We start from the raw sequence: 21,687 nt of genomic DNA, 5'->3' as shown, positions 1-21,687 counted from the left end.
TGCAGCACAGAACCAATCCAAGTTAACCCAGAAGTGACCAGCTTAACTACGTCAGACCCTTTTGGATGAACTGTCTGCATCTCAAGGCACCCAGGCCAAGCCCACCCACAGCACAAAGCAGAGCACACCTGCAAAGAGAAGGCATCAGGCTCGTGGGTAAGAAAAGCCTGGCCATGGTGTAAAACAGAGCAGTGCCAGGCCAAGATAGTGCAGAAGAGCCTGACTCGTCCCTGAGCAAGAACTGTCCTGAGCGTGGTTCCAGTCACAGCAGCACGGGATGCTCATCCCAGGGAAACTTCCCTCAAGCTGTTAGCCAGCCCCAGTGTCTGAAAGCTGCCACAGCACACGGGTCAGCAGTGTCCTCTGGGGATGGACACAGGGACACTGTAGTGACAGGGACACAGGCACCTGCCCCTGCCCACACCTCATTAGCGGCTCAGGGCACACCCAGCCGCAGCGGGGGCCGGGGACTCACTCGGATCATCCGATCGGAGCGGTGGCGGCGGCGGATGCGGTTCAAGCCCTCCACGAAGCGGATGAAGCCATCGAGGAGCTGCCACTCCTCCTCGTCCGAGCGGGGCTTGTCGCCGTACACGTCGCAGTGCGCCTCCCCCTCCATGATGCGCTTGGTGGCGCTGATGCAGGCGGGCAGCAGCAGGAACCGCGTCCTCCAGAACTTCAGAGACTCGATAAGGCTGCAGTAATGTGGAAGGCAGGACAGAGCTCAGCAGTTTCCTGGGAAGGGTTTTCCAGAATCTGAAGTATAAATCTACCTGCTGCACATTTCAGTGAGTGCAGCGACCACCTCGCTGCTACCCCCGAGACAGAACGAGCGCACGTGCAAAGGAATGGTCAGCAGCTGGAATATCACTGGCAACAAGGCTATCCTCAGAGTAATTGTCACACAGAGATAGGCTTTCCTTTCTGTAAAAGATAGGCCCCAGAAGCTTCTTCTAAAAATATGCAAGCAAAAAGGAATTTTCAAGGTGCACATTAGCGTAGGAGGTATTTTGACTGAGACCTGAAAAGAAAAGATGATAAAGACTGGTTGTATGGAGAGAAGATATCAAAAAAGCTATTGATACTAGTGGAGATATTCCACATTTCTGGTAAGCACTTGCTCCACAGCTTAGGAGTAGGACTGCAGTCAAGCTCAGCACTCAAGCAAACCTGCAACAGCTTCAAAATATATGGAAGTTTTGAGTCAGATCCAGAAGTCAGTAAGAAGCCAAGAAAAGCATCTGTGTGGTACAAAATGCCATCTTATTTCTTTGCATTTAGCAGGGTAAAAAAGAAGTTCATGCTGAATTTTGAGATCAAGAGTCTGTATCAAAGGTCAGATAATGCAGCAGCAACGCAGAGGAAGGTTCCCACAAGGCAACAGCTGCTGGGAGCTAACAGTGAAAGCAGGCCAGATATTCTCCCTGGAGTACTGAGCATTCCTGGGTTGAACTTGATGGTGAAATTTTAGGTCAGAAAGGAAAAGAGGCAATTAGGACACAGAACAGTCTGGCTGGAAAAGGAACTCTCACCTGAAATCCTCTGAGCCAGCAGAGCAGATATACTGATCCAAGTAATTCCACTTGTACTCTTCTAGTCTCTCATGGGAAAATTCTACCCAGCAAGAGACAAACTCAGAGTCAGAGTGTGAGGGACACAAGCTGTAGGTGTAGTTTATCTGAGCAGATTCATATGGATACCTAAAAGATCAAACACAAGCATTAATCTCAGTATTATTGATACTGGTGCTTCTCTTTCTTCTCCTAAAAAGAAAGGTGTTCTTTCAAGCAAGCACAGAGCTGGAGAACAATGTTCATCTGAAGACTGACAGCAAACTGCTGAAGCAGAGAGATACTCACTTGGGCAGGTACCGAGTCACAGTAATTATTTTGTCTTTCAAGGTGACTTTGTGGAAGGTACGGCCCATGCTCAGCCAGTACTGATCCTCTTCCTCAGGTCTATTTCTTGACACAAGACCTAGTTGTAAAAAGCAAAACCCTTTCAGCTTACTGCAGTACTCAGAACTTTATCAACAAACTGTGCCTACAGAGAGATGCTCCAGAACTGCAGTCCAGAAGTGGGTTTCTGAACTCAACACAAGCTAAAATCCATCTTTCAGGCCACGTTTTTAGGAGTCTTTTGCTCTAACAGTTAAGATTTGCTGAGCACTTGTGATTCACACAGCACCCATTTGGAACTTCCTTGGGCAAAACCACCAAAGAACAGCCAACATGAAGTGTTGAGCAACTGGTGGATGTGCCTAATTTGAGGCTCCTGGGACTGGCAGAAGGAAAGAGAAAAGCCTGACTTGTCAAGGCCAGGGCACTCACCTCTGCTGTAGAGGGGACTGCTGCTGAGCGGGGGTGGCACAGCTGGGGCCGGCTTCTGTGGCTTGGATTGCACAATAATCTGATAGCCTTGCATGAGACGCTGACAAATAAACTCCTCAAACACCTGCTGGGCTGTCATCTGCACTCCTTCCTCATCCCTCCTGGACACAAAGGTTAAGCAGACTAGAATAAGGAAGCTGACCACACACCTATTCTTAGCTCTGCTCCAGGCCCTGGAGCCCTGTCCCTGGGAACACCTGCCTGTGGGAGCAGGGGGAAAAGGGGCTCCTTTTGACACAGGGTGATTAAATGCCTGGCAATATTTACTGCTGCCTTTGAGAAGTTTGGCAACTAATAACAAATTTGCCTACAGCACTTGTGAAACAATAAATTCCACAGAGATGACTTTTTCAGCGCTTTGCAGGCAGCCTCAGCGCAGTTTGTACATGTTCAGGAGAGCCAGTGGGCAGCAGTGTTCCAGCCTCTCCCACAGTGGGAACTGGAGAGCAGGGACGGATTAGAGGACACATTCATCTCAGTGTAATTCCTGCTCTGAACTTTGCTTCCTACCATTTCTTTCAGGTGTTTCTTCATTAATCCTATTACTTCCTATGTGCTTTAATCACCTTGATTAATACTTTTGTTTTGTTCCCATAAAGCAGCAACACAAGCAGGTCTTTTGATGCCTTACAGGTTACTGAAAGACTGAAAGAAGTTTAAGATAATGAGACTGCTTCAGTTAAAAAAACCCATCCTAACCCTATTAAAGAATAGTTGCCAGAGACCTCTGAGACAAGCAGAGAAGTTCTATTTGTTCAACTGACACTGTTTTCCAGCAAGATTCTTTAAACTAAAGATCCTTTAGAGTGGGGATAAGCATCTTATATACAGTGTTTACATGCATTTGCTCATTTAGTGTTTCCAAAACACTTGCTAGGAAGTAGATTAACAGAGATGATAGCTTGAGGTTGAATATTTTGATCAGATCACAACAGAAAAGAGACTTAAAAATTTGTATCCAAACAATTTCTAACATAAAATCTACTACACTGTCAGGTGGGAACATCAGAAAAGGTCCAAAGCTATCACTGGGAAAAAAAAAGAAAAATGTAAATATCCTGCTGCTCTGTTAGCAATCCATCATTCTCTTGTACAGATTGCAGTGTTCTTCTTCCTTCACTTGCTCCTTAAGCACAGGACTGTAGAGAGGAGGTGCTGACCAAACCTGTCAATGTCAGCCTCTGGCAGCAGGTCATAGCAGCCCTCCGTGTAATCATTCTGCAGGCTCTGGCGGTCGGGGAAGTAATCCGTGGTGAGAGGGAGGCAGGCCGGGGTGGTGAGGGATTTCCAGTCCACTCCAACTGTACAACAGAAGCCTGGCACTATGGGGGGAGCAGACAGCGTCAGAACTGCCTCGTCGTGTCATGGGGACACACAAGGGGGGCACGTGTGGTCACCCATGGAAAAACAGGGTGCAGAGCAGGATGAAAGAAGTGTGTGAAGAGGGGAGTTAAAAAGAATGAGAGACGAAAAACAGAGGTGCCATAAAGTCAACAGGGACAAAAAGGGGTGTGGAATGGGAAGGGAAAAAGAAAATAGGATGGGAAAGAAGGGAGGGAGAGAAAGAGACAGAGTTTGTTAAATAATGCAGTGCACATGCTGATTCAATCCCATCATGCAAAAGGCATTCAAAGTTAATACATTTAATTTTCTCTTGATTGAAAGCTAGAGCTGACAAAGCCACTGCTCTTCCAAAATTACAGCAAGTCAGGTGCAGTTACTGATTATTAATAAATAGATCAACATTCCAAGTCTGAACAACAAAATCAGACCAGTTTTGCATCCTAGACAACTGCAGAAGGAGCTGGAGAGGAGGAGAGAAAGAATGACAGACCAGCCTCTTTCTGGAATAGTACAACAGCAGAAAAGGGAGTATTTCCACAGTTATAAAAACAGAAGATCTATCCAGAGGGGTGGGAAGACCAAAAAAATAGTAACTTGGAAAGCAATCTTTTCACACACCCTTTCGTAGAGTTATGCTGCAGTTTTGGGATTACAGAGATGTAAAACTAGACATTAAAAAGGAAAAGCTAACTAGATGATACCAAATCATCAGCTCATCACTGCATTACATTCTGGTTACAGATTCAAACAATCTGTATCACCTACTGATGCTTCTTGTCATAGAGATCCCACAGACAGAAATTTATTTTACTATAAAAGTGTTAACACCAATAGCAGGAACGCTGCACAAGGCAGCAATATAGGACAGACTGCTACAAAGAAAATGCTTTCTTAAGCAGTGACACACTTGTTTCTCTAGGAAGTGAAGGCAGATATTTCTCAGTAGATGGTACCAAATTCAGAAACTGACTGTACTAATTCTACTTCAAGCTGTTACCAAACAAACTTTTCATACTCAGAGGTAGATACAAGTTCAGCAGCTTTAGTTTTTTGCATAATAGCGTCTGGTAAGGAAAGAATTTCAGCTGTAACACAACAAACAGCTTCACATGTTCTTAAGAGCTATGGAACTGCAATCACAGTGAGACAGAACAGGCAGATCCTGCAAATTACTGCAGGCCAAAATAAACCACTGCCAAAAGCCAAGGAGGCTCCTCGGTTTCTTGCCTACCACCTCCTGATGCCTCTATATATGTACATGCCCTTTTCCCTCCCCATCTTCCCACCTATGCAAACTCTCTTCCAAACCTTTCTCCTGCTTACTTGGATCTGGAGAATTAGAGACAGCATCTTCCAAGGAATCCTTGTTCTGAGTTTTGAGGTTCACCCCTACAGGAAAGAAATGTTTTATTTTAAGCAACTATGCACTTCTCTTAAATTTCAAATAAAAATAAATCAAAAGCATGATAATGTTTTAAGATACAGAATTTCTCTGCATGGAAAATCTCAGGGTTCTGCACAGCAGAAAAAAACCACTAAGCCAATTAATGAGGAAAAAATACATCTTGGATCAAACTTGAACATCTCACTAGAACTGCTCAGTAGCTAAAACCCAAACAAAACCCTCCTCCCCAAAATGGTGAAACATCTTGAAAATTAGATCCTATAAGCTCCTATAAACAGCTGGTGTGGCACATGAGAGAAAAAGAGCTGCTATGAAGACAAGAAAAACTGCTGCCTTCAAAGCCATTTATCAAAATAAAAATTTCAGTAAGCCTCCAAACATTTAAAAGGAACTATTATTTTAAACTAGTTTAGGTTTAGATTTAGCTGGGAAATTGGTATCAACACCGTTCCCCTGTCAGAGAAAGGGTGGATATCTGCTACGTGACGATGCCAGTAACCCGCAGGGGAGCTGGCTCTGAGTACATTCACCTTTCACCAGCTCCTCCTGCCATCTGCCATCCACACCAGGAACTGCAACAGCATTTACTTGTCTGAGCTACCACCTCCATCTGCGGGGCAACAGCGACAACATCCCCAACCCCAAGGGAAATAGATGGGACCATTTTTCACTCTGAAATGAGGCACCAAACCATGCTGCAGGCAGCAGAGGAGAACCAGACTCAGTAAGAAATGGCATTTTTGGAAATTCAAAAAAACACAACTCTCCCCCAAACTGCTTCATTTTGTAGATGACTCAAACCATAAGGGAGAATTCTCAGTTCAGTCACTGAGTACCCACTGTGCCCCCTATAGATAGGTGAGAGTCTACAGACATAAAGGAATTCTGTAAAATACAAGTGTGTTTATTGCCAGGACGTGCTCTGCATTTACATTGTGCAAACTGCATCCAGCTGAAATTTGCAGTTTAGCAATTGCAAAAACAAACAGAGCCTATCTGAAGCCAGAAAATATAAGCAAATTAAATGTAATCAGATGAAATTCACAGAAGGAAGTAACAGAAAATAATTTTTAATGTGACTGTGCGAATACAAGATGAGGCACAAGAAAATTAAGTCTGCTAACTTCTTCATGGCTCTGCAAGGCATAAGGGAAAACAAAATTGTCTTAATCCAATGCAATTACAGAAGGGCAAATTTATTCTTAAAAAACATCTTTAAATTGGCTTTGAGAAAAGAATGTAAGTCTTGAATGCTGTAGCTCAAAAGTTCAACTTTTTTCCATGTGCCTAGCTAAAATGCATATCCACAAAAGCAGGCGGTAGGTCACAAAAAGCCAGAAACAAAGCAGAATGCTTAACATGGCATGTTAATCCATTTACAGGGCTGAAGTGTTGAGAATTGCCACTAACTCAGGTGTCTGGGTAAGTTAAGGAAGATAGAGGTAATCTTCAAGTGAAAGTACAGACACATCTTCTCTCTAAAGGATAACAACTTAAGGCAACCCCTCCAAGAAAAAAAAATGCTTCTGAACACCAGTGCATATTTATTTCTTGTGTCTGAACATCACTGCTTTGTTATTAAGGAACTCAGTTACTGCCTGAGAGCTTATTATCAGCAAACAAGTGTCTTTCTATAATAACCCTTATAAGACACACCTAGAGAAGCAGAGACACATTAAACAAAACCAAACTAAAATCAACAAAGCAACCTAAAGAGCTACATGCACCAAGAAGTCCAAGTAAGTGCACTACCAGATTGCTCTTTTCCCATCCTTGACTGTTCCTGCTTTGCAGTGCCTGTCCCCACATGTGCCACAAGTCCTGCCCCAGCCCCTGAGCACTGCCAAGGCCCCTCTCTGCCCCGTTACCTGTGCTGGGGCCGGCCCCCAGCCCGTTCCCGTACTCCTCCGCCCCGCCAAAGCTCAGGAAGGAGCCACTATCCCCTGGATGCCGAGAGCTGACGTGTCTGCAGAGAAACAAACCAGTCTGTTTTGTACAGCCTTCCTCAACTCATGCCATTCCCTGCTTTTAGCAAATGTAACAACAAGCTCTCAGCCCCTCTGCCTCAGCCGAGCCCGGGCTGGAACCAAGCCTTTGCTGATGTGGGCAGAGATGGAATGGCACAGGGGCAGCACACAGAAGGCTGTGACAGCATTCCATATCTGCCCATACTGTTTGTTCTTTGCCTCCAGCAATAACCAAAGCACTGCCTTTGCAGGACAGCAAAGAACCAGCTACTCATGTCCCCTCAGGAGAGAAATAAAGCTGGTTGTCTCCAGACCTGATTTCATGGTCTATAAACCCAAGATTCAAGACTGAGCAAATGGCTCACCTGCCCGTTGCCTCATGGTAAGCCAGCTCCAGCAGCTCTGCAGAGGAATGTGTCAAATCCTGCTGCCCACTGCCCTGCATTTCTGCCATATTCTGGCGGGTTTGATGATGGATCTGGATGGCTTCTCCTGAGGGACCTACACAGTTGCAATTGGATCATTGATCACCAGTTCTGCACCGATTCCTCAGTTGCTTGTACCCTTCTTTTGCCAACAGCATAGGCAATGAGAGTTAATGGACATTAAAGAAATCATGTTCACAAAATCTTCAAAGCCTCGAACCTCTGCCATCTCCTCTGAAGCAAGTGAACCAAAATATTTTTAAAAACATTTTGGAGGGCCTACTTACAAGGCACTAAACAATTATGCAAACAATTCAGCATCAGAAAATCAACCCAAACTGTAGTTACAATTCCCTTCAACGGGGAACTGTTCTGTACCTGTTGCTTGTTTGCAAACAGAGATATTTCCCAGAAGAGACTGCTCAGGCGTGTACGCTCATTTGTGTACACTTTAACACGCCAGAGCTCTCAGCGGCTCTCTCGCTGCGCTAACCCTGGACAAAGGCACAGCAGGCAGTGCTGGGGGGGCAGCTCACCCACAGGGAAGGTGTGCATCCAGCGCCGGCGGTTCGACGTCAGCTTCATGGGCATGCGGGACGGGGCGAAGGGGTTGATGAGGGCTCGCTGGGGCGCGTACCCCCCTGGGCGGATGTGCAGCAGAGACTCCGCACTGCCCACGTGGAACCGCCCCGGAGCGCTCGAGTCGCGCTGCTGCGACTCCAACATGTTCTCAAGGAAATCTACAAAACACAACCAAGCCAGGGTGAGATCGTGCAGGAGCCAAGCAGGAGAGAATGAACTGCTCAGGGATATAGAGATTGCCCAGGATTAGGGGAAATAAGGAGGCCTAAGAGGTAAGCAGGAAGAGAAGCTGAAAGCAATTCCTATCCAGCCTGAAAATTACAATGTAAACAAGAACCCAGACAAGAAAAAGCACTACTCCATCTGCCGTTACAGCGCTGCTGTAAACTGTAAATTTCTACTAAATGAATCCACAAAGAAACCACTTGCTAAGCCAATTATGAAGAATTACTCAGACCCTTGAGAACTCTGGAGAAATCAAGACTGACATAACAGAAACTCCAGTAAGAGTACCATAGACAGAGTAGAAGCCACGGCTGAGCATTGTACACATGCCTTTTCTATAACACTCAGATCTGAGCACTGAAATCAGGGATCACTCCCAGGAGACACGGGACATGATCTCCACAAGATACCAGTTAGCTGTCACTATTCAGTGTAGAACAGATGTGCAGTTATTTAGGAACAGGAGAGAAGAATATACCACAGAGATAAGTAGCAATTACTCTGCCCAGCAAGCAGAAATCCCAAAGAGAAGGAAGAGTCTCATTTACCGTTCTACATTGTCAAATACAACATGTGAAAAACTTCACTTCCTTTGACTCTTCCCTCTCTGCCAGTCCTAATCCACAAACATCCTCATCCTGCTGAACACCTTCAGCTGGGTCACACAACTATCCTTCAAACTAAAGGAGTAACAGAAATACCAAAGAAAGAAGAGTTGTGTTAACTGACAGCAGGGGAAAACATGAATGACATCACATCACAGATGTGATGTCTGTGCAAGAGCAGCTCCACACCAGTAACTGCAATTCCTGCGACAGGATAAATATGGTATCAGTGTCATACAGCACAGCAAGAAAAAACCATGAAGAGCCCTCAGGGATAGAATTCTATAGAAGATGAAGCAGTTGCAGGAGGAATACAATTTAGCTAGAAATGAGCTGGGTTTGTAGAAGATACTGCATACTGCCTGAGAACAAAATTAAATTGGAACGGAAGAAAAGGAGAGTGGTAGCGCTGTTGACACACTGAGACAGCTCAGCAGTACATTGTCAAAAGGACGGATCCAGAAAGTGAGTCTTAATGACAACAAATCCCCACAGAGAGATGTTAAAAGCAGAGTCCCCCAGGGCTCACTGCTAAGGCCAGTTCTCATTTGACAGATTATAGGTGACCTGGATAATACAAGTTCCTTGTGTATGTCCATACTTGCAGGCAGGCACAGGAGAATAGTCAAGTACTAAAGAAGGCAATAGGCAAGGGAGAAGAGCAAATCAGTGTCAGGACACTCCAATTTAGGACAAGCCATTAAAAAAAGCAAGGGAATTGGACAAGGATGACAAAGGGAGAACGCACACCCAGCTGCAGCTGGAGCTATGGAAAAGCTGCACCATGAGTGTCAACACAAGCACCATCTCCCCTGTGCTGGCCTGGCAGTGGCCAACACAAACTTCCCCTTTCTCTCCCCACCTGCCCCAGGCTGACCTCTGGTGCTGGTATAGCCCAAGGAGCTGCTGACTTCACACTGGTGCAGGTGAGGCCGTGGGATCATCAGGATGTTGGAGATCTTGCCCAGAGAGCTGTCATCAGAAGCCTGGCTCCTCACCTCTTCCGGGGGTAGCGTGCGGCTCTGCAGGGAGGGGCTGCACGAGACGTCGTACGAGCTGGAGCTCTTCCTCGTGCGGCTCTCCCGCTCCCTCACTGACCTGCTGAGAGGGATGCCCAGTGACAGCAAAGAGAGATTCATCCCACGTTATCAGGGGGCTGGAACAGGCCCAGGTCATGCAAAAGACTCGATGCTCAGCAGGTGAACTCAAGAAGAGCATTACAGGGAAGCCATCACTCTGTTTTGACTGCTTGGGTAATTTATACTTCTGTGCATCACACAACAAGAACACTGCAATGCTTCCAGCACTGGGGCTGTGAAAGGGCCTGCTTGACTCCCTCTGCAATCCTACAGACACCACACCAACCTGCTAGAGGTGTGGCCCAGCAGATACCAGCCTCAGCCCACAGTGCCAGGAACCTGTAGCTATAGGGAAATCACTTGGAATTATGAACTATTTAAATTGTGCTGGCATGTTTCAGCATGGGTTCCTACAGGCTGTTCAAATCAACATATTAACAAGTAAGTCCACATGCTCTGAGTTACGAAATAATACTGAAAGAAGCAAAGGAAAAAAAATACTTCAAAACAAGCTTGTCAACCCTGTATTTCTGAAAAAGCACTGTAATTTATAACTTATTCAATGAATTTGGCCAGGACCTGAGAATAATCAGCCTTTCTCCTCAGACAAAAGGACATGAAGTAGTTGAGAACCTGCACTCAGCTTTTCTGCCCCTTCTCTCATTCAGACAGGCATCATTTTCAGGGATGATTCCTCATCATTCTGTTCACCAGTTACTAAGCAGTGCATCAAACAATCTACTTCTACAACTCTGTGCAAGTCTAATGTGCAAATATTTTATTAACCTCCTAGCAAAATCTGCTAGGAATAAAAACGAGCTTTATTCCACTTCAAACAAAATTAAAGACTGAAGGAAAAAAAAATATATTTATGCCTTTTCCTAGACCACACACAGTATTTTAGAACTAAAGCACCAGACAACCAGTCATAAAGATCAGGTACATACGAAGCTTTTTGTTCAGCTGTGAGCATGTGGAGATCAATTCTCCTTGTATTTCTATGGGTATTTGATGTATCAAGCACAAACAGCATGGCTAAACCAGAACCAGTGCACTCCCAAGTCTCTCACCTGAAAATGCTACAGCGCTGGGCTCTGGATGGGCCTGGCAGTCGGAACACCTGGGCATCGTAGCCATCATAATCTACCTGGATAGGCAAGGCATTCTCAGCATCCTTTGGAGCTCCTAACGCTGAAATAAAAATCATACAGCACTGCAACGTCTTTCAAGAACGATCAAGATGTGCAAGCCAGTGTATCCACCTCTCATCCCTAAGGAAAGTACCTATTCCAAAAGAAATCCGTAAGTGTCGTGAGCAGAGCAGCTGGAGCAGCTCAATTATCAAAGTTGGTTCCCCTGAATCAAGCTGGCTGAGGCCATAATGTCTTTCCCCATACATCCTAAATACTAAATACTAAATACTAAATTGCCAAGAAGTCAACTGGCACATGCACATTAACATTCTGAATAACAAATACAGGAAATACTCAAATATGGGTTTGATGGTTTTCTGAAACAATTGTCCCTTCCTTGTGCTGAAGTGTCATTGTCTTACTGCAGGTGTTTGTTTGTTTGTGAGTCAGTGGGACAGATCATTCCAGAACAGCATTACTTACAGGCATCACGGTTATTTTTTGCTTTCTCCGTCAGTGGCTGGAGGGTCCAACAAAGGAAGTGTGAAGTGACCAAAAAAAACAAAAAAGAAAGAAAAAAAAAGAGCAACAGAAAAGACAGAAGGAAGGGAATCAGTCAGCATGTGCTAAGGAAACATCCCCAGTGTGACCAAGCAGACAAAGTTCAGCTTGCTGACTCAGTGAGGCAGCCAGACAACTTCAGAAATATTAAATACTGATACTTGGTCAATATTTCACATGTGTGAAAAACACAATGCTCAACACCTTTCTTCCTCTCCATAGAGTTTTTTGTTACAGAATGAAATTAATTTTTACGGTGGCTAAAACATTTCCCACCCAGTTTTATCTAGAAGAGAAAGACCTAAAAACTAGTCCCTCACTCACAATCCCTACAACAAACTTTGCAGCTTTGCTTTCACAGCCTTTTAACACAGAAACTTAGTTCCAGCTGTTGGAATACTTGTGATGCTTGACTGAGAAGAGGTATCAGACAAGGTAGTAGGAAAATATAAATCAGAAAGATTCCCACCTTCCTTCCTGCCAGCTTGATCCGTGGAGTGAAGCTGTTACACAGGAGTTGGCTTTTGGATGTGTAGAAACTGAAAGAAAAAAGTGTGGCTTTAAGAACTCAACACAGCTGGTTTGCTACACAGTAAACAGAAAGGAACCTGAGTCAGTTATTGGATAGAGAAAACGGGATACCTTTCTATGCATAAAAAAGGTATGGAAAACACTGAGGGATGGTTGAGAGAAGCTACTCTTTGCCTAAAGACAGGGCTTTGATACTTGTACAGCCTCAGCCTGTACACTTCTTAATATGCTTAACACCTGCATTGCCCAGATCATTTTCTCTTTCTACAGAGACATGCATTTCCACCATGCCATTTACACAACTCTTTCTGATTTATACAACTGTAGTGATTCACACCAGCTGTTTGAAAACCCTGTAATTTCTGTTAGGTTGCATTAATGCCCAGAGTTCTGCAAGAGACATGTAGTATTTCCTTCGTTTCACAAGGAAAGCAGAGGAGATAAACTGTGAAAGAAGAAAGAGAATTCAAGAGATCACAAAGTGTAAAGCAAAGCAGAAGTGTTTAGCAAAAGCTGATAGAATTCACCTACCTATGATTTATCCAGTGTGGGATATTGTAATCATCACCCATTCGTGAGTCACCAGGGCCACAGCGATTATGGAGCTGGAAGAGTAAATCAGAAGTTACCAAATGCAGCCAGCCACAAAATGAGTAACATTTGTAGTAGGAACAGAGAGAAGGGAAAGCAACCTTACCTTAAAGAGTGGTACAGCATGCAAGGGTTGCTCTCCCATGCACACCAAATCCACTCCTATCCCTGTAAACAGACAACAGTAGAGTTCAGCTATCAACCAAGCAGGACTATGCCAAGACAAAATAGATCATCAGTTTGACTTGAAGACCCAGAATGTATTCACATCATATTAGAAGTGGCAATAATACTGAAAATGGTAGTTAATGGTCCCATGGTATGGTTACAAACCAACAGTACCTGAGGAGATATAAGAAATTACTTTTCTAAACTAATGCAACTCGTGCAAGATTATCCCTTAAGGGGAAGGTTTGCTCAGACAGGTGAAGCTCTCCATCACAAACAAAAGAAAAAAAATGCCTCTAAGTACTCTGAAAATCTGCTCATTTCAATGTGAAGTGCAGACACAAATCTTGCAACCCTTTTTCCCAGAGCACACAACTTGCAGTAGATACTTTTTCACAGCGAGACGAATAGATCTTTCCCAAATCTGTGTTTCCCTTCAGAGAGACTGCAGGCACAGTTATTTACCATTGTCAATCATGCGCTGCTTGGTGAGGATCATGAGGAGCCGATCCACCTCGAACACGCCCACACCAGGGGTGATCACCACCGACATCTGCCCTGTGCGGTCGAAGTTGCGGTTGATGTAATGCTTGTCAAACACTGCCAGAGAGAACGCAGCAAGATTTGCAAAAAAAGGAAGTGTTAAGGAAAAAATAACACAAGTCCACAACTACTTATTGGCAGCTGCTTTAATGGTTCTTCCTCTGTAAATTTTTTACCCATTGCTCATAACTTACCATTGAATGAAAGATTTATAGCCTCCAGGTAGTTCCCTTGTGCTGAGGTTGAATTGTAACCAGGAGGAAAGCCCTCTGGAAAAGTATTCAGAAGGGGAAAAAAAATCATAATTCCTGTATACTAGCTTTATATAATAAAAAACCCACAGAAAAATACATCTGTACTAAATACTCTTAGTTCAAAAATTACAGGCAAAATTGATGTTACCAAGTTCCACAGAAAGACTGAGGCAAATTGCCCAGCCAGGAGAGCATTAAGTAGCATGACACCAGATTCCAACTGAAACTGGATAGTTTATTGACAAGCTAAAATATTCAAAAAATAAATGAGAGCAAAGGATAAAAGCAGGGAAAGGAGGATTCCTGTACCTGCTTGCTCGAGTCGTACCAACACAGGATACTGGATGAAAAGCTTTTTAATGGTCACAAGCAAGGAGGTCCACTCTTCCCGCCTCTCATTCTGAACTACGACTCTAGAGAAAACACAACCTGATGAGGCCCATGAAAGGAAGCCATGAGGGGATGTGAGAAGGGACGAACAAACCCTGAAGAAATGCACACAAGAGCGTATTGGGTTGCACATACACTGTGGGACAAGAGGTGAAAAGAAATGGGAGGAAAACATACTTGTAAAAATCTTCATAAAATCTTCCCTCATGATCTTGCCGAATTGATGCACGATGTGTTTCAGGAAATTCATCTGAAATGGAAGGAAAAGCACATCTTATGTCATGCTCTTGTATAGAAATGATTAATCTTTTCCAGCAAGAAGCTGTTATTTCAATTAAAATAAACAAACAGAAAAACCAAAAAAGCCCTCAGCAAGCAAACAAAAAAACAAAATACTTGGAGAAATATCAGACCTCCTATACAGTACAAAAACTGCTTTTAAAACAATATGACAGCTTGAGTATAATGAGGAAAATTTGCAACATTCTTCTATGTAAGGCTTTCACTGCAATACTTTCATAACAATGTCTGTGTACATACTGTGCTTGATAGAGAATACTTTAAACATGGCAATTTAAAAAAGAGAAAAAGCCCCTCTCAGCCTATGACCAACTTTCATGAGATGAGATAGGTTTAAAATTAAAAACATGAAAATAGAGAATTTTCATACCTATAGATTTTGCTTCATAAAATGTTCTTGAAAATAGAACCACAGTCACTTCATGGCTGCAATTCTTCTCCTGTCCAGGAAGAACAAGTGCAAAAAGAAAACCTTAAAAGTCACATTTGGTAGAAAGAAGTGTATATACGTGTACTGTAACAGCCTCTCTTCCCTCTCACCTAGAAACAAAGGTAACTAGAAAAAACCTAGACTGTTACATTAATGGATCTGCACCAGTGCTCTGAAATAACAAAATGGTCTGTCCTGCAGATTATGTGCTGCTTGCCTATATCACACTTACCAGGAGCACTCTCCACTAGTCTCTAAAGAAGCTCCTCTTTGTAGTTGCCAAAATTTTTGTTAAAAAAACAGACAGTTGACACAGTTTGTTTATGCCCACAGCAATTCGATATTCTGATGTGTTATTGTTTGGAGAGATGCCCCCAACAATTCCAGAAAAATAAAAAATTTAAACTGAACTCAGTCAATTATTTACCTTCCATTTTGTGAAGAGGTCAGCAAGGAAACCATTCACAGCTTTCTCAAAGTATAGATCCCCTGCAAAATAAAAATCTCCCAAGCATCAGATGACAATAGTTACTTCAACTGTGGGGCATATCTAACCCTAAGATTCCAGGACAATTACATTTATTAAAATTCAAGCAGCTGTGTGCATAATAAAGGCCAATATACCTAAGATAAGATGATAAAAAGATTAAAAAGCATGACTGTTTTATGATAAAGAGATTTTAAAGCGTCATTTTTTCAGAGGAAGTAAACATGACTCTTACTGCCAGAAGGATCTGACCTTTAATTCGTTTTTCCAATGCATTTGCAGCATGCTGGGAAAGCATCTGTACTGTCTTTTAGACATAGAAAGCACAACTGATCCCCTGCTCTGATTTGAATAGTTGCCCAGTTCCATATGCCTAAACACATGGTCAAAGGAAGTGGCAAGAGGTTCACTAAAGAATTAAGCCAGAAAAAAAAGAGTGACACAGAAGTGACTCATTCTTAATGCCTAAAGTTATAATACTTCCAGCTGAATTTACCAACTTCAACCTGGGCTAAGGCAGGTTTCACTTCCTCAGGTAAGCTGATGTCATGAGAAATCTAAAACATCAAGGTCCTCTTTGCAAAGGACTTCCACACATTCCTGGCTTCAGGATTCACAAACTTGTACCTGCCCTTATCACCCAACATATCCACAGAAAACCTTTCCAATGCTCACAGTGATTTTGTGGCTGAGATAATGGTACCCAGACTCTACATGGGCAGGAAAAGGATGGCACAGGCAGGGGGAGCATGTGGCACTGCAAAGAAGGATCTAAGGAAAGAGCAAAACACACCCTGGAGCGCTGCTTAGGCTAAAGAGAGGATATTTTAGTTTGCTGGTAGTGGCAGAAAAAATAGTGGCAGTTTTCTAGTAGGGGCAGAAAGGACAGCTGCTACCATCCACAGTCACAGGCAGGTCAGTTACCTACGTACCATAAATATCAAAATCCCACATTTCACAGCTCATCTGGATAAAAATATAAACCATGGCAGAAGTGGAGCGGAAGACCACCTGCAAAGGAATGCCAAGACCTTATTTAAAACCAAGTACATTCATTAGAAGGCCCAAATGAAGAGTTCACTACACAGCAATTTATACAGCCATGGCCCTTGCATCACAGGGAATTTCCCCTCTAACAAGTCATTCCTAGTGCTGCCAGCACAGCAGAGCAGAAGTTTAATAATGATTCATTCTCCTGAACTTATTGCCATTCTTCACCTTGCAACACAGCCAGTTCCAATGATCCATACAAATCTGCAGGTAAGATAGAATTACAAAAATCCTGGCAAGGAAAGGAAGGGAAAAACTGCTTTCCCCTTGTTTCCTGAACTCTTACCCGAGTGTCCTCACTGATGTATCCACAAGTGACTTTCTCACTCTTTACCCACAGTTCACCTGCCTGAGCCCTGGAAGAAAAGTGCAGAATATTTGAATATGAGGATTAGAGAATCAGTATTTGAGCAAGAGAGATGTACCAAAATCTGCACTCAAGGATGACTTATTTGGTTAAAACCTGATGTTTAACCCAAAAGATGCCACAGCGATTTTTCTCTGCATCTGCACATTTCCTTGTCCCTGTGTCATCCCAAAAGCAACTGAAGTAATCCCCTCTGAACTATTAATACAGCTTGGGAAGGGAGAGATAAATATTCTAAGAGATATAAAGAAAATTATTTGGCCTTCACCAGAGGCCATGAGTGTAGCTGGCAGCCCTACTCTTAGTTTCCCTTACTCCAAATCAGATAGAAGCCTTCCCTTACCCCATGGTGCAGACAGAAATCTGTAGATGAGTAAGAGAACAATGAAAAATTAAGGATTTTTCAGAGAAGAGTCTCCAGTTGGATACTTAAAACTCATGAAGCTAAAGCAGTAAGTTACAGCAAGCCCTCAGAGGAGGCACTGACCTGATACCTGCAAATTCAACTTTTTGGGTGACATATGCACATGTGCTGACCTAGGAAAGAAAAGTTACATGTGTTAGAAGAAGAGCAGGCTCATAGAGAGAAGAACAATTTACATAAAAACCACTCACACTCAATCATGTGATTTTTATGACAAAAGTCACAAAATCCATTCAGTGTTGTTACTGCTAATAGCTCAGTCTACAGAACCTTTGTAAGAGATAACAGAAAATCACTTTTAACACAGACAAACTCTAACTTGGATCATTTGCCTAATTCACTGCACTTAGAGGAGCCAAAGACTGCACTTCAGACATGCATGCAGAAGATATTCTAATAGCTGCTTATTAAGTGGTACTCTCAGAGAGGGGACACTTCAGCATACTTCTACTTGAAAAACATTTGGATTCAACTCCTTCTAAATGTAGTAAATCATTAAAATTCAGAACATAAGTAAACAAACTCTCAACAGCATTTTCAATGCCCAAGACAGTAATCAACATTGTAGCAGTGGAGTAGGAAATTATGAGATTTGTTTTTCTACAGCACATTTACATCCATTTCTCTAACTCTGATGTGCCACTCACAGCACAAGATCCTCAGGAGCTGCTGGCCCTGCCTTTGTCTTTGGTTCTCTGCATTTTGTGAAGCACTTTTTTTCTTTCACAGCAAGCAAAATATAAAGTTCATCACCTGCACCCTGCCCAAGGGCAGCAGGGGCCTTACCAAACTCTTCTTCAGTCGCCACATATCCCCACGCCCGATATACTGATCTTTAAATGTCAACTCCACCAAGTCCAAGGTCACCTCCTGGGAAATGGATGAAAAACACTGCTTACATTGTACTGGTTGCTTTGAAGTAGGGCCCACCAATCTGCTCATTTAATAACCAAATGTTACAAGAAGGGCCATTCAAAAGCAAGTCAATATCCCTAAAACTGCAAGATAAAAGGGAAGCCCATACAAATAAATACCAAACTTGTGTGTGTGCCTTGATTACTGTGAGCTGCAAAACATTGCACAATGTGACCAGAAAAAGCCCAATGACTACAAGTACTCAGTGCAGACTGGAAGCTGAACTAAAATAAATTACTGCCATTGTTCGTGACATTAAGGAAGCCTCATTTCCTGCAGATTTTTGTCTTGTGCAGAATGTAAGTTCTGACTGCAGCTCTTTTAATAGTTGGGACATTTGCAGGAAATGCCTCTCTGTAAGAGGCTCTGTGGTATCGAATAATGCAAATCCAGGCCATGGCTCTTCTTTTGACTAGGCCACTTGTGTCTGGCAAGTGGTTCTCATGAATTTCTGACATTTAAAAATATGTGAAATATCTACATTTCTCCCAAGCTCTGTTGAAGCAGGATCACAGAGATCAAAAAGAGAGCAGAGATGGTAGGGAAAGAAGAGACACAGAACAAACCAACAAATAATTCAGAAGTGTAAGGCTCACTTTTTAAGGGAAGAAGACTAAATATCTTTCAATAAAAAAGAAATGTCTTTTTCCCCCCCCAGACTACTACACATGGAAAATCACAGGGCTCTGATTTGAGTCAAGTGATGGAATGGATGGAAACAAGAGACAAACCTACATACCTTTGGGTCAACAACATTGACGTGGACATCCTGGTACGGCCGCAGGCGGAACACTTGTGCAACTGTCTGATCCACACTTATCGTTTCTGCCGCAAGAACGAGATAGAACAGCAGAGAAGTCAATGTATCCAACAGGTTTCAAGTGGTTTACAGGTACAAAACCAACAGAGTGACATTGTCATGAAATACAAATTTCAGGCTAAAAAGCCAAGTTTGTTTAAACCATACTCACATTGCTCAAACAAAAGCAGATTTAGAACTAACTGCCCATTTTCTGTTAAAATTTTAATCCTTCCCTTGCTAAACAGACAAAGCATTGATTTTCTTATGAAATTAAAATACAAACATTAGCCATTCACAGGTACAACCCAGTCATGTCACTCTTCCTATGATTTTATTGTGCACAAGTCTAGAGTTTTACCTTTCTGCAAATCTTCCTTAAGTGACTTCACTTGTAGAAGCAGGGGACTAGCACGGGGAAGAGAAAAAAGGTAGACAAGTTGAGATACCAACAGTCTCTCTGGTAAAATCACACACTCAAAACTATTTAGTAACATAGACCACATCATAAGCTAAAGAGAAACATTTTCTAGAAAGCTTCGTACACCATCCTCTCCACCTGTCTCTCTGTCTTGTTCCTTAACACTCTTCATAATTCTAAGGTACTCTTGAGGTAAAGATGATACTACAAAAGAACATCTCAGATCCTCACACAACTGTGCTGCTGCTTTTCAGATACAGGCTGCAGGATGAACAGGTTTATACAACAAGGCCACAAAACTTTAATTTTGCCTAGGATATACTGCAGGATAGGAGAATAATCCTTAGGTAACAGCAGATCTAGGAGGAGGAAGCAGACACTATTGATTTGATATTCAGGTGCTACTTGGCCTACAGAAGATCAGCAAACACCAAACACAAAGAATTTCGTAAACTTTAAGGAAGCACTCTTGCTAAAGTTAACTTCTTTACTTCTCTTCAGGCAGAAAAAAATCATGGCAGGATCCTGAAGCAAAGTTATGTCAGCCCTAAGAGCCTCTCACTCTAGCAACCACTACACGTGAACAGATCCTTTCAGTGCTCCAAACTGATATCAGCACAGAGAATTCACCTGTATTCATCATTGGGATGAGCAATTTCCACAACATCTCCCAGCTTGATTTGAAGAAATACTTTAGGATTTACCACCAGTTCATCATCTACAAGACATAAAAGAATAAGGGCAGTGAACAGATACATACTAAACACAGACACCTGCATGTTTGCATACAATAGCTCAGCATGCAACACCAAACCAAGATGAACATATCAGCAAAATGCTTTCTATTCACCATATGACACCCTACCCATCCATTTCAGATCAGCTACAAACAACTCAAATAACCAAACCTTCACAAAAGAAGTGTTCAGCAAAAGACTGTGACTTATTTAGGCAATGAGAATCATCTTCTGTACTTTTTACACAACAAACACCAGCAGGAAAGTAGACAGCTATAGAATCTCAACAAGATTTATCAACAAAAGGGGAGTCAAAATAAAGCAATTTTATTTTTAGATACAGTCCTGGTCTCTTTCAATAACTGTTCATTTATTTTGCTGTATCCTGTTATAGAAAGCTTTCCAAACTCTGGCTGGCAATACTCCTTGTTACATCAAAGCTTCATCTTCACTCTTTAGTTAAAATGATCAATAAAACAATTGCTTTCAATTAAGTGAGTGCAGGTCTCACTGATATGAGCTAGGAGATACTGACCACTGCCTCCAAACCCCTTCTTATGTATGACGAGCTTGTACACCTTGTTGGTTCTCATCTTGAGCTCCAGTTCCTCTCAGACGCTTCGAGCCAAGACAGTTAAAGGCATCTTGCATATCTAACATAGAAACGAAAGCAAACACAGATCTTTTGTCAACGCAAAACGATTGTGTATGTTCTGCAAGAGAACACAGCACGTTGTCCCAGCCGATTCCACCGCGGTACGGCAGAGCTGCGCCCAGCACAGGAGAGTGCGGGGCAGCTACAGGGACAGGCAGAGAGGGACCTCAAAGTGTGATTTCAAATACATTAAAGGCCTGAGCTTGCAGATGTGCTTGGCAGAAAGTCAGCTGGTCGTGGTTAGAAAAAAAAATAACCGTATTTACAAAATTTGTGAAAACAAACTCTAGAACTTGGAGTTGATGCGCGTCTGGAAAGAGGCGCCGCTTGGTGCTGCGAGCCGGCAGACCCGTACGGGGGAGCCACAAAGAGCAGGGCCGGAGCGGAGAGCAAACAAACGTAGCAGTTACAGTCCGCTGCCGTGCCTACAGTCATTAGGCAGCCGTGGAACCGCTGCATCCATTCGGCCGCTCGCTTATAGGGAAAGAGAAACCCATGGAGACAGCCGAGTTCCTGCCCGGAGCAGCCGCGAGGGGCGGTCTGGCACAGCGGCCCCCCAGGGTCCTTACCCGCACGGGCGGCAGTAGCGCAGAGCGAGCAGCGCGGAGACTCACGCCAGAGCCCTGGGGGAAGGACACCGGGGAGAACGGCGCAGTCCGGGCGCGAAGGGAGCTCGGACGCCTTAAGGCTCCGTGCCGCTCACAGCCGCCGCGGGCCGAGGCAGCCCCAGAGCAGAGCAGAGCAGAGCTAAGCACTCCCGCCCCTGCTCGCGGAGTGTCCGAGCGCGGGGCCCTGACCTGCCGGTGCGCGTCCCGCGGGTACCGCGCGCCACTTCCGCGTCCGGGGCCGCGCGCCACGTGACAACCGCGCCGCCACCGCGGGATGGAGCGGGCGGGACACGCCCACCGC

General features: G+C 43.7%; 1 protein-coding gene across 8 annotated transcripts in view; it reads right to left on the bottom strand.

The window, feature by feature from the left end:
• Window positions 1–21,614, bottom strand: part of DEPDC5 (DEP domain containing 5, GATOR1 subcomplex subunit) — a 38,882-nt gene extending 17,268 nt beyond the window's left edge. For 3 of the 8 annotated variants that reach the window (XM_014253889.2, XM_014253891.2, XM_014253892.2), the window contains exons 1-30: window positions 21,348–21,614; window positions 20,659–20,776; window positions 20,017–20,104; window positions 19,327–19,373; window positions 18,906–18,991; window positions 18,038–18,121; window positions 17,315–17,364; window positions 16,747–16,816; window positions 16,343–16,421; window positions 15,351–15,412; window positions 14,864–14,933; window positions 14,371–14,443; window positions 14,113–14,216; window positions 13,744–13,818; window positions 13,472–13,606; window positions 12,945–13,006; window positions 12,779–12,852; window positions 12,186–12,255; window positions 11,639–11,675; window positions 11,093–11,213; window positions 9,821–10,044; window positions 8,068–8,271; window positions 7,472–7,607; window positions 7,008–7,105; window positions 5,058–5,123; window positions 3,556–3,739; window positions 2,331–2,491; window positions 1,860–1,977; window positions 1,533–1,700; window positions 476–695 (exon numbers count right to left, since the gene is read on the bottom strand). In XM_014253889.2, the coding sequence (XP_014109364.1) occupies window positions 476–695; window positions 1,533–1,700; window positions 1,860–1,977; window positions 2,331–2,491; window positions 3,556–3,739; window positions 5,058–5,123; window positions 7,008–7,105; window positions 7,472–7,607; window positions 8,068–8,271; window positions 9,821–10,044; window positions 11,093–11,213; window positions 11,639–11,675; window positions 12,186–12,255; window positions 12,779–12,852; window positions 12,945–13,006; window positions 13,472–13,606; window positions 13,744–13,818; window positions 14,113–14,216; window positions 14,371–14,443; window positions 14,864–14,933; window positions 15,351–15,412; window positions 16,343–16,421; window positions 16,747–16,816; window positions 17,315–17,364; window positions 18,038–18,121; window positions 18,906–18,991; window positions 19,327–19,373; window positions 20,017–20,104; window positions 20,659–20,716 (3,024 nt within the window). In that variant the 5' untranslated portion in view covers window positions 20,717–20,776; window positions 21,348–21,614. The remainder of the gene's footprint in view (window positions 1–475; window positions 696–1,532; window positions 1,701–1,859; window positions 1,978–2,330; window positions 2,492–3,555; window positions 3,740–5,057; window positions 5,124–7,007; window positions 7,106–7,471; window positions 7,608–8,067; window positions 8,272–9,820; window positions 10,045–11,092; window positions 11,214–11,638; window positions 11,676–12,185; window positions 12,256–12,778; window positions 12,853–12,944; window positions 13,007–13,471; window positions 13,607–13,743; window positions 13,819–14,112; window positions 14,217–14,370; window positions 14,444–14,863; window positions 14,934–15,350; window positions 15,413–16,342; window positions 16,422–16,746; window positions 16,817–17,314; window positions 17,365–18,037; window positions 18,122–18,905; window positions 18,992–19,326; window positions 19,374–20,016; window positions 20,105–20,658; window positions 20,777–21,347) is intronic. The other 5 variants (XM_088065252.1, XM_014253894.2, XM_005524458.3 and 2 more) reach the window with 3 other exon arrangements.
• Between the last annotated feature and the right edge of the window lie 73 nt (window positions 21,615–21,687).

Source organism: Pseudopodoces humilis, chromosome 20 (genome assembly GCF_049639895.1).
Source record: "Pseudopodoces humilis isolate 2021_Gansu_Grassland_sample_001 chromosome 20, ASM4963989v1, whole genome shotgun sequence".
NCBI lineage: Eukaryota > Metazoa > Chordata > Aves > Passeriformes > Paridae > Pseudopodoces > Pseudopodoces humilis.
Note: the sequence above shows the minus strand (reverse complement) of the source record. Positions and strands in the feature narration are given on the sequence as shown.